This window comes from Pipra filicauda, unplaced genomic scaffold (assembly GCF_003945595.2).
Source record: "Pipra filicauda isolate LSUMZ 115617 unplaced genomic scaffold, ASM394559v2 scaffold265_size1292809_pilon, whole genome shotgun sequence".
Lineage (NCBI taxonomy): Eukaryota > Metazoa > Chordata > Aves > Passeriformes > Pipridae > Pipra > Pipra filicauda.
Window position 1 is genome coordinate 17,046 of NW_024104382.1, and position 12,329 is coordinate 29,374.

Consider the following 12,329-nt stretch of genomic DNA (forward strand, 5'->3'; position numbering starts at 1 on the left):
CCAAGCCACTAAAATGTGATTTTTTTCTGTATAATCAATTATATTTTTTGTCTTGTTTCTTCTCTTAGGGGTTTAATATTTCCCATCTGAGATGCAGTAGAAGTTTTTTGCTTCAGCATTTACATCAGGGGTGGATAAAGGGCAGTTGTTACTTGGCTGGAGGCCATTCCTAGTTTGGGATCATCTTTCAATGTCTGTGGGTCACCAGTATTCAGATTTTGGAAAAGACTTGTAGGAGTGCAGTTTGATAACAAACTACGTGTATTTTATGGGCAGCAGTGTCTGGATGCCACTGGAATTCAGTGGAATCAATGCAAAAGTCTGCAGCTGGCAATTATGAACCTGTGGGAAACTTGGTTTTCCTGGTTCTGAGTCTTGTTCTATAATTATTTGGTTTTATACATAAAGCAAGAGAGTTGCAAACTTGTCCCCTCCCAAGGATATTTTGGAAATGAGCAAACAGACTGCTTTTGTCACACACCCCATCTCCCAGGGAGCATTGGTGAAGTGTTTATGCCACAGTCTTCACTTTCTATAAATAATGAAAGCAAATATTTGCAGTGACTGCAGTAATATGGCATCAGTCCTTTTCTGAGAAGATTTTTCATACAAAAAATCCCCCCACAATTCTTTTCATGACATTAATTTCCAGAAGAAAAGCTCTTTATGAATAGTAGACTGTCTCTTTAAAAAATACTTCCCTGTTATCCAACAATTTCCCAAGTGAATGAATTGTGCTCGTGAATGATACTGAACTCAACTTGCCATTTATATTCATATTTATCTATGAATCAAACTCTTTTTATTTCACTCGTAGATTAATTCAGTATGACTCACATTTGAGAAATAAAACCCATGGGTCTGATTTTGCCCTCATACTTGGAAAAGGGATATGGTTATGAGATACACCTTGTTTAATTCTGAGTTTGTACAAATGTCGATGTCTGTAGTACATCAGTCAGGGAAAGAGATTTCTGAGCCTTGTTCCCTTGTTATACATGAATAGGGATATAAAAATGTGGGAAGTGTGGAGCAGGTAGGCAATCATAAATTTTCATAAAAAAAGAACTGCAGATTAAGTGACAGTAGCTTAAAGTAAGTGCATAGAAATATTAACTTATTTTATCCAGCACAAAGTATAATTAAACTCTAGAGCTTGTTGACAGAGTCTTATTCCAGACTGACTCAAGAAAGATGTTGGGAAGAAGATCAATGTGTAGCTAATCAATGACAGGGATAGATGGAGCTTTGACCTTAAAAATCTTGATATTGCTGACTGTCAGAAACTTGAAATGGTAAATTCTGCTTCACAGTGCCCTGATTCTTGTGTTCTGCTTAAAGTGGCCACTTGGTCACTGCTGGAAACCAAGTGTTGAGGTAGATGGACTTTTTCTCATATTGTCCTTAAACATTTTTTTTTCATAGTTAACACAGATAGTTCTCAACATCTGTTCTGTGGCATCCAGATTGACTTGACAGTATTATAAATACGTGCTTTACCAAAAGTTGTGCAAAAACAAACTGTGGAAACTTTACTAGGAAAGGTTACCTGGCTGGCAGAGGGGGCTGTACTTTGACCTGTCCTTCTGTAGTAATATTTGTGATTCAGGGCTCCCAGGTCAGTGTACAGGACAGTGAACTGGCTCTGACCCTAATCCTAGTCCGTTGGGGATGAAATACTGGGAAAGAGTCAAAGCACCCCTGCAAAGGGAGGTCACACCTCCCAAATCCATAGCTACCTACAAGGAGATTATCGGGAATATTCACCTTAGAATCTTTACTGCAGTGGGTGCCTGGAGGATGAGAGGCAAAGGAAAACTGGAATGAGAGATTTTGGACTGATTATAAAGAAAAACTCTGAGGGCAGTCAAGCAATGGAACAGGTTTTCCAGAGAGGATGGGCAGTCCCCTTGGGAGCTTTGGAAGAGTTTACCATCAGTGGTAAGCTCACAGCTGACCCTGCTTTGAGCAGGGGCTTGACCTGAGGCCCTTCCAACCCAGATTAGTCCACGTTGCTTTGTTCTACCTTAACAAGGACAGGTGTCAGACTTATTTTCTTGGAGATAGGGCTGTTCTTTGGCAACGAGCAAAACTGTGTCTAAAAACGTGCTCATGCACCTGATGGAAAACCCATTTCTTTATGTTGGGAGGGGGAGTTTGCTCTTTAAAAAAACCATTGTGTGCCTGGGTCTGGTTCTGAAGGTTTTGCAGTTGAGCATTTTGACAGCCTTCTTTTCAAGTTTACATTCAGCCCTTAACAGTTGCTGTAATTTCACTTTTCAAACAGCAGCGAAGCAGCCCCAGCCGAGGTCTGCTGGGCGATGACGTTCCTTCAGCTGTCATTTGTCAGAACACACTCATGTAATGTTAATGAACAATGTGCAAAGCCATTAAAAACTCAATTACAGCTTTCTTCTTTACTGCAGACGTGAGGGAACGCAATCATAAAGTGCTGATGTGTAAACACAATGGCCACCATCTGCTACAGAGCAGCGCTTCGGCTCCAGAAAGACGGGATGTGTTGCAGATGCACCAATAATAGGACGCTTATCAAGGCATCATTATGCACCAAGCAGGGGAAAAATTGAAATTTATGGCCAGCTAGAGAGCACTTCATGGTTTAATCCCCCAATTTTCGGTGCTATGTTTAATAACTAGGAGAGAGTGGCGTTTTATGTTGCTGCCGCTGGAGCGGGTTTTTGAAAATGAATTTATTTACCGTCTTCCCGTCCTCCTTCCTTCTGACTGATCTGGGCATAACACGTTCATTTTTAGTTATTCAGGGTAAAACCAGCAAGATATTAATTAATCTAACTTGTTGATCCGGGAGCACCAAGTTTAATTGACCCGATATTCAATTTGTTTTAATGAGCTTATGCTCCTGTATCCAATAAACATAGAAAATAACTCTTACACAGCGTAGAGAAGCTTTTTCTCCCCCCAAACTAATTTTTTTCAGTTCAGTGTTGACTTTGACATTTGAACTTTTCTGGATGGAAGTAAACAAAACAGTGAGGCTAAATGATAGTTTTGTTTCTTCCATTACTATTTTTCCCAACTGGATATGCAAAACTCTTAAATAAGAGTTTCTCCAAGATACCTTTTATTTTATTCAGCTTCTTGCCTGGAGACATTTAGGAGGCTTTCAGTCATCTGTTGATCAATAATTTCCCTTTGTGACATATTAATTCATTCCCCAGTTCTTTGTATAAGTGGAGAATGCGAAAAGTGATTTGTTGGTGCCAGGCCAGATTGTATCTCCTTTATTTGCACATACAGGCCTATAAATTGGGAATAAGTCCCATCAGCTTCAATTCTGTGCTCAGCCTAAAGAAGGCTGTCAGACTCTGAATCACAATATGTCAATTTTTATCAGGGAATAAGGAAATTATAAGGAAAACCTCATTTGTCTTTAAAAGGCCAGTTTAATTTGGTTTTGGTTTATTTTTTTCCTGTTGGGAACTATTTTTATGATCTCTCACCTGCCCCTAAGTGGTGGATCCTGCCCAGACAAGCTCCACTGGACATGGATGCTTTTAATAGGATAGTAGATCTTGGAGCATGTAGAGCAACTTTGTGAAGGTCCCAGAGGAAAGGACACCTGCTCAGGTTCACTCTGTGACAAGAAAAATGAAAATGTGCATGTTTGGAGGCCGATTTCCAGGGTATAATTTATTCACAGCTGAATTTTCTAGATCAGCATATCCTTGCACCCAACAGCAGTGACTGTCCTGATGGAACTCTGAGTTTTCTTCCCCAGCATGGCCAGGCTGGAGGTGGCTCTGTGAGATCCTCTGGTGTGGGCCATGCCTGGACTAACCATGGGAAGGGTTTGTGGTATGGAGCTGCCACACCAAGTCCCTGCAGAAACAAGGCCTGTGGTACAGTCAGTAGATGACAAACTCATTTAAACCCAAAGTGAGTACTTTCCTGTGACAGACATGGTACTATAAGTGGAAATTTTTCATCTTTTCCACTGTCATATAAAATCATGCCTCTTATCAGGACTTTCCTTGAGACAGTTACGTTTCTTATACTGTTTCCTCCTGTGTCTCTAGAAGTGTTGCATTAAAAAAATCATATGCTATAAATAGGAAGCTGTGAATAATTTGCCCGTGACAATTGTTTGTAAGGCTATTTTTTAGTAACTAATTATTTTACTAAGTGCTTTTTGGTGCATGGGTGCTTTACTTGCTGGTGTTGTCAGTGCTGGATTCAGGCTCCACACTCTCCCCAGAATTGTCAGCAGCTGCACAAAAGGCTGTTGTCACTGCTAAGAGATTGTGATTCATTTTTTGTGGGTGGCAAAAAAATAAAATTGTAATTATTGCTTGGAACTTTTTATAAAAGCTGATTTTTTTTTCTCCCGGAGGAAAGCTCGTTATTTTTATACATGAACCTGTAAAAGTGAAACACTCCCTAACTTTTTCTCTCATTGAAACACTTTGCTGCTCAGGACTATATTATGTTAGACACAGTGCAGGTTCTGAGTAGCTCTTTAGGGTAGGATAATCTACATATGATCCAAATTAAAAAGAGTTGAGAAAGATGCCCAGAAGTGGAATGCTGTGCCACAGGATCCAGTCAATTATGCTGTAAAAACCCGTTTTTCTGGGTTCCTGTCCACTATAGGAGGCATTTGGTCAAAAACCTTGTGATGTTGTGCCCTTCTAGGCCATGCTACCCTTAGTCAGCAGATTTTACAGGCTTTTCTCCCAAATTCTCTGGAGAAAAGTAGTTCTTGCAGCTTCTCCTGCTTTATTTTTAAGGAAAGATGAGACAGACCGTGTATTGACAGAGATTGCGGAATCCTGGAATGGTTTGGGCTGGGAGGGACCTTAAAATCATCTTGTTCCACCCCCTGCCATGGACAGGAACACCTTCCACTAGCCCAGGTTGCTCCAAACCCCATCCAACCTGGCCTTGGACACTTCCAGGGATGGGGCAGCCACAACTTCTCTGGGCAACCTGTGCCAGGGCCTCCCCACCCTCACTGGGAAGAATTTCTTCCCAATATCCAATCTAAACCAACCCTCCTTCAGCTTAAAGCCACTCTCCTTGTCCTGTCCCTGCATCCCTTGTCCCAAATCCCTCTCCAGCTCTCCTGGAACCCCTTTAGGCACTGGAAGCTTCTCTAACATCTCCTCTTTTCCAGGTGAACCCCCCCAGCTCTCCCAGCCTGGCTCCAGAGCTGAGGGGCTCCAGCCCTCGTGGAAGTGTCACAATCAGCCTTTTACCAAACCTCGTTGTTCCAGGTTTCCACCCTGTTGCCTCTCCAAGCCTGTTGGCAGTTGTGCTTTCTGATAATTTATTGTCTCAGGTCATAGAAACAGAACTCAAGTTTCAGTGTCTCAAAAGTTTAGTTTATTTGGGTAGATTTTTAAGAATAGTCTGGATGTGGTACGTGCTGAAGAAGAGGATTTTGTGGTTAACTGGTAGCAGAATTACACCAGCCTTGGACATTTGTCAGGATCCTGATTATTAGAGAGAAACTCTAATTGAAAAGTTTGGATTCAGCTCTTACATTTCTCAAAAAATGTGAACCTGGAACTTCTTGATTTGGGGCCATTTTGGTTTTCAGCATATCAAAATGAAGGACAGGATTGCCAGAGACCATCTTGCCTATAAATTTTCCTGTTTCTTGTAGAACCTCTTCCCCAGCTGTGCTTATTGTACTCGAATTTTCCAAGGTCTTTAGAGTGTAGGATTTTTTCTTTTTCTTTTTCTTTTTTTTTTAAAGATTGACTTCCTTCTGCATCCGTGCTTGTCAGTCCTTTACAAAATGCATATATATCATATAAACACAGGGGGAAAATACATTTTTTTGTGAGAGAAAGTTGCTCATCCTGTTACAAATTTCAAACATGTGACTGTTCACTGCACAGAATTGATCCAAATGGTTGTGTGGTCACCCTGCTAGGATGGGGAATAGGGGAAGTCAAAAGGTCAGAAGTGAGACAGGACTTTTCAAGCTCAGTCTTCTGAGCACTGTACATTTGTAGCATTGCCTTGGCAGCAGCATCAGAGCTGAGAGTGTCAAGAGGGCTGTGCTTGATGAAAAACTCTCATTCCTGGCTGCTGACACGCAGAATTCCCCCCCTGCCCCTGTGTCTCAGTGTTTTCTCCATCTTTTTCTGAGTGTGAGTGTCTGTGCCCACATAAAGGAGATCCTTTAAACAGAATTGAATCAAATAACTCTGATAATGTTCTGCCTTATTGCCAACATTTGTCACCTTGATGCATCTGTGAGGAGATGAGTCGAGGCACGATGTGCTATAAAATAACTGCCTGATGAATCAGAATGTGAGCTCAACATCGAGTGCCGTGGTTAATATGATGCAAGATTCCAGGTGAACAAACTCATAAATTGCCTTACTATATATTCCCCTCCCTAAATTCAGCCTGCCTTCCCTCCTACAAGAATAATTGGCCTGTTGCATTATTACAAGTCGAGATTTTGCTCTTCTGCCAACAAGCCTCTGGGCTCTCAAAATTGGGCTTTTCTCAACACAGCCTTCAGAACTTTCAAGTGCCAGGGTTCACAGGCGTAGATTGGCATGAAGTGGGCAGGGGCACGTGGGCAAATATCAGCTGAGAATTTTGTCTGTTGTCTGTTGTAGTTTTTGTATTAAATCACAGAATTGTTAAATCTGGAAAAGACTTTTAAAGATCATCAAGTCCCAGTAACACCTCCATGTTCACCACTAAACCATGTGCTCGAGTGTCATATCTACACATTTTTTGAACACTTCCAGAGGTGGGACTCCACCACTTCCTTGGACAGTCCATTCCAGTGCTTTACAACCCTTTCCATGAAGAAATTTTATCTAATATCCAATCTAAATCTCCTCTGGTACAACTTGAGGCCATTTCCTCTCACCCTGTCACTTGTTACCTTGTATTAAATATGCCTTTCAGGGGCTGTATGCAGTAGGAGAACCTTGTTGCTGCTTGAAGTGGGAATGGGCTTTTATTTGGAATGACTTTTATCACAAGGTGCTAAAATAACACAAGCTAAACAGTACTTTGATTTTGATTTTTAAGTTACCCAACTAAAGTGGTTCTAGTTGGCCCTGAATCCACTGGTGTACATACCCTGCAATTTTAATATCCTTTCATTCTGTTACCTAACAACGTGCATCAAACAGCTGGTTTGAGTTCTTCAGATGAATGCTGTGGTTTGTGCCTTCTGAGGGAATCGCCGAGCGTAAAAACGGAGCTGTTCACACTGAAAAAGCCAAGCAAACCCACTTTCTCTCCTCTTTTGGCTCTCCCCCCGTAGGCTCCTTCATGATGGTGAACAGCTCTGGGCGAGCATCAGGGCAGAAAGCCCACCTGCTGCTGCCCACCCTGAAGGAGAACGACACCCACTGCATCGACTTCCACTATTACCTGTCCAGCAGAGACCGGTCCAGCCCCGGCTCCCTCAACGTCTACGTGAAGGTGAACGGGGGCCCCCAGGGCAATCCCATCTGGAATGTCTCGGGAGTCGTCACGGAGGGATGGGTGAAGGCAGAGCTGGCCATCAGCACCTTCTGGCCACATTTTTATCAGGTATGTGTCTGCCGTGGTTTTCTCTCCCTTTCCTTTGCTTTGTCGTTAGCAGGAGGTGTTTTGTAAATCGACTCTCGACTTCTTCCCATCCACATAAATTCATGTATGGTGGTTAGATCTTGCCATGTTTCTTCCCACTTCACCCTTTCTCTTTAGTTGTTTTCAGGTCACAGAGTGATGGATGAGAGTCAGATTATTAACAAGTTAAAAGCCCCTTGTTCATGATAGAATGGGCACATAAACCAACTTGTATTGGCACTTTCCATGGCCCTGTGTAATTGTAAATACAACTGAGTTTCTAGATGTGTAACTGTACTTTGCAGAAATTTGCCTGAACTATTTTAGGCCCTTGGTTGGTTCCATAAGAAGGAATATTTCTTCACTCAGCTTTACATCTGGACTTTTCCTGTGTCCATATGAGGGGGTAGCATAATAAGCTACTAATAAAATCTTGTACCGTGGTATCAACATAAGTATGTTCTTCACCAGATCCTCAGTTCCTCTTCTTTTTAGCATTTCTTGTAACCTAGTTTTATTTATTCTGTTAAAATTTTATTTTTGAACCAAGCGTGAAGTAGAGGAATGCAATGAATAAATTGGTTTTCTGATTATATTAATTTTACATCTACTTGTTAGTTACCCACTTCTAACTTCATGTGGCAACTTTGCAGCCATTGTTTTAATTTTAGTTAGATAAATTTGGACACAGTGGACTCACATATTTCTTGTTAAGTGTTAAAGGGGTATTTTTGTGTTGTTTTATATTCAAGACACACAAAAGAAAAAAAGCCTGGCAGGTAATTGCATCCTAAACCTTGCAGGAAATTTGATGTACATATGATACTAATAAAAGACATGAGTGAGGTAGGAATTAAGACAGAACAAACTATGAAAAAGGCAGCAAATAGTCTGTGGGTAGAAAGCAGCAGGTAGAAAAGCCTCTTCTTTTTTTTTTTTGCTTCTAATAACTGGGTAGGAGGTCTGTAAAATCTGAGCTGAAGCAGAAGGGCTTTAATGTTCTGAAAGAGTTGTGGATATGGGCAGAATCCATGGGAGGAAGGGATGAAGAGATGCAAATATGTGCAGAGTGGTGTTTCAAGGGCAGGGCACAACTTGTCCCCTTTCTGAAGGCTCACCCTGAAGTGCTTCTGCTCCATCTGAATTAACGGGAACCTGCTCCTGCACCAGGATTTGCTTCCTCGGAGCTGCTCCCCAGAGATGACAGGAATGATCTTTCACCCGTGTAATCAGTGCTTGAAAAACCTGGAAAAGCCGGTCTGATCTGGCACTAAGAGGCATCCTGCTCTCAGATATATCAATAGTGGGCTTCCTGAGCCTCACTTAGGTCTTTTACAAGTCCTTTTGCAGGTCAAGTTTGCTTTTCCTGGGTTAAAAAAAATCCTTTAAATCAAACAAGAATTTTCCACTGCAGCACAAAAATGAACAGTTTGGAAGGCAGCAGTAACTGCCCAGGAGCAGCTCCTTCCTAGAAAATGCAAGGGGCTTCTTTTTTACTTTTTGGTGAGTCAGAGCGATGTTTCCTTCTATTTATACTTATATTATTATTCCTTAAACATGGCTTTTACAATGTGAGATCTGTCCCACTATTCTGGGGGTCTAGGAGGCTGATCTGTCTTCAGTCCCTGATTTTATAAACTGTCTTGTTGATGGTCTGCAGTCCTGTGAGCTTCTACGTTTAATCAAGGTTTAAAAAAATATAAAAATAAAGAAAAAAGAGAACTTTAAGCTTGCAAAAATGAAGAGGAAAAATTATCAGTATTTGGCAGCCTGAAGTAACAGTTCTTGCTAAAGGAGTCCAGAGGTGGCAGGACAACAAAAGCTTGGCCTGAGGAGTGTCTCCTTTCACACTCAGGGTCTGGGATGTGCCAGTGGAGTGTTATTTAATAAAATCCCAGGATGGTTTGCGTTGGAAGGGACCTCAAAGCTCATCCCATTCCACCCCCTCCCATGGGCAGGGACACCTTCCACTAGCCCAGGTTGCTCCAAGCCCCGTCCAACCTGGCCTTGGACACTTCCAGGGATGGGGCAGCCACAGCTTCTCTGGGCAACCTGTGCCAGGGCCTCCCCACCCTCACATTTGCCATTTATCTGTCAGCCTCAAATGAAAATTGCAGTCCTGGAGAACTCTTTGTCTGCAGGAGGCCTGAGAGCATGTTTTGTGTTTTGAAAGCACTGGGTAACGTGGGAAAAACCAGCATTTATCCTGAATATTGAAGTGTGCCTCAGGCAAAATGTGGATGATACTCTTAATGCACAGAAACCTCACCATCCTGAATTGTGAGGAAAAAACAAACCTGGAGCTCTCTGCCCTGGCTCAGGGGCTTCGATGAGTACTTGGAGCCTTGGAGATGTGACTGATGGAAAACTTATCCAAGCCATTTGCCAGAGGTCATGTTTTAGGTCTGGCAGTTCTTTGCAAGGGTCACAGGAGTCATCTGGCTGCAAAAAACACTCTGCTGAGACAGAAATGTAGGGCTGGTGGAGATTTATCATGCCTGCCCTAGAGTTACTTGCACTTGGATTCCCAGCCTGCAAATGGTTTTAGTGGAACGAGAAAAAGCCGTTAATAGTTCCTGGAGAAAGGTAATACTTGTAATCTTGAATTACTGCTCACCACGAGGATGAACTCAGTCCCAGAATGCACCAAGGGCAGCACTAGAGCCTGGCAGGAAGGTGTTTTTGTGATGTATAGCAAGGAGTGTTATTGATCCAGGCCTGGAGAAAACTGTTGTACCACACCAGATGAGCTGCTAACACAGACATTGTGGGTAAATCACAGCCCTGAAATGTGGGGCTGTTTATTGGTGAGGAAACATGAAATGGGTTTGTATTTGCAGTTCTCAGGAGCATTTAAGGATGTTTTTTTAAGAGTGAAGCTTGGTATTTTGTCATCTTTATTAATTTCTGAGAAGTTCCTTAAGTGCAAGGTGTTGTTGAATGTCTTTCTCAACCATTCTGCTGCATTTCCAACTGAATTTAAAAGGACATGAGCGATACTCAGTGTGAAATTTGCAGAAATGGGCCCCCTAAGCATTTATTCCTGCCTTTTCCTCATGCTGGGTCTCAGTTCCCTGTTTTTAGGAATGCCTGGATGCTTCCATGCTGCTCACTTTGATAGAGATGCTGCAAAACATAGAAAAAAACAAGAGCGTGGAAGTTTGAACTGGGAAATAACAAGAATATCTGAGTGTGACACAGAACAGAGAATAAAATAGTCACACAATATTGCTTGAGTTCAGAGCAATCCTCTCCTCAGTGGATTTTGCACCAGTGTACATGGATTTTTTTAGAGGCTGACTGTTGTTACTGGATTAAATTACATTGTGCTTTATTAAAGACCCTGTACATATTTGGAATTAACCAGTTCTCTGTGTATCAATGCCTACTCTTGCCACACACTAGTAGCTGATGCCAATGCCTTGGAGTAGTTTTCTTCCCAAGTTCTTGCAGGAAGTTGAAAATCAGTTTATTGTGGCTTTTGGCTTCTCACAAATGCAAAACTAAAATAAGATTTTGTAGCTCTAATGTTGCCCTTTAATTCAAGCCTGAAGGGATTTGCAGCAGTGCCTTGTGTGACCTTCCCAGTGAGTGTAATTTTTATCAGGAATGACATTTAATTTCTAAAGTAATTATGATTTCCATACTAAGGGCTCCTGTTTCACACTGTTATTTTATATGGTCCCTAAAAAGCCTATCAAGGACCTTGATAATACAAAACACTTGTTGATAGATTATATCTTCCAGAGACTTGCTGCTTCCCAGTACTCCTTGGACAACCAGTCTCCTTGTTGTCCAGTCTCCTCTGGAGCAGAACTTTGTTTCTATAGATTGTTAACACTTGAACTTTTCTTGCTTTGTAGCTTTGCCAGTTCATTTTTGTGTTCTACCTGTTTTTATCATGTTCTGGTTTTTTGTTGGTTTTTTTTTTTTTTTTTTTAACATGAATGTATTTCAGGAGATCTCACATCTGTCTGTGTTTTGAATCAGGGGAGCAGATCTTAGTCATGAAAACACGAGTAGGAATTATGCTCTGGAAATTAGTAACAGCAATTCTGCACTTAGGAAGGACATAGTGGTATAAATTCAGAGCCAGGGCTTGCAGTGAGCAGCATTTCAGCAGCTGAACCTCTTACTGTATTAAATCTTCTGATTAAGGAGATGAAGAAGCAGCTGAACAGTGACAGGCTGGAAATGCCATCTTTTATTTAAAATGAAAATAAGTGTTGAAAACTGGTTTTAAATAGATAACTTTGTGTTCTGGTAGTGAATTTTGGAAGTTACAAATTACTGAAATCCTTTCTCCTCTGGAACAAGGAGCTGCACTAGAACACTGCTGTAATGGCAGTAGCTGTGCCAGCTGAATGTGTTAATTAACTCTGCCCTTGAAAACCTTATATTCGTGCAAAAATGAGCAGTTCAGTACAGTGTGAACATTGCTTCAGTAGGATGGAATGAAACTGGGGATATCCCTTTCAAATGCAGGGACAGAATCCATTACATCTCCACCCATTCAGGTTTTTAACATAGTAGAGGAGAGCACTTCATTCCTTGGGGAAGAGAATCACTAATTTGAGTGATAATCAGCCTGCAATTTTCTTTTTTCTGTTGCAGTTTAACATTTCTAAGCTTCCCATTCCTTGCAGAGTCATAGCATGATTCAAATTGGAAGGGATCCATAAGGATCATGGGAGCCCAACTCCCTGCTCCTTGCAGGGCTACCAAAAACCCAACCTGAGAGTGTCCTTCAGATGCTC

General features: G+C 41.7%; 1 protein-coding gene across 1 annotated transcript in view; it reads left to right on the forward strand.

Moving 5' to 3' along the window:
• The first annotated feature begins 7,287 nt into the window (after nt 1–7,287).
• Nucleotides 7,288–12,329, forward strand: part of PTPRT (protein tyrosine phosphatase receptor type T) — a 282,106-nt gene continuing 277,064 nt past the window's right edge. The window contains exon 1 of the mRNA XM_039382339.1: nt 7,288–7,554. Within this exon, the coding sequence (XP_039238273.1) occupies nt 7,291–7,554 (264 nt within the window). The 5' untranslated portion in view covers nt 7,288–7,290. The remainder of the gene's footprint in view (nt 7,555–12,329) is intronic.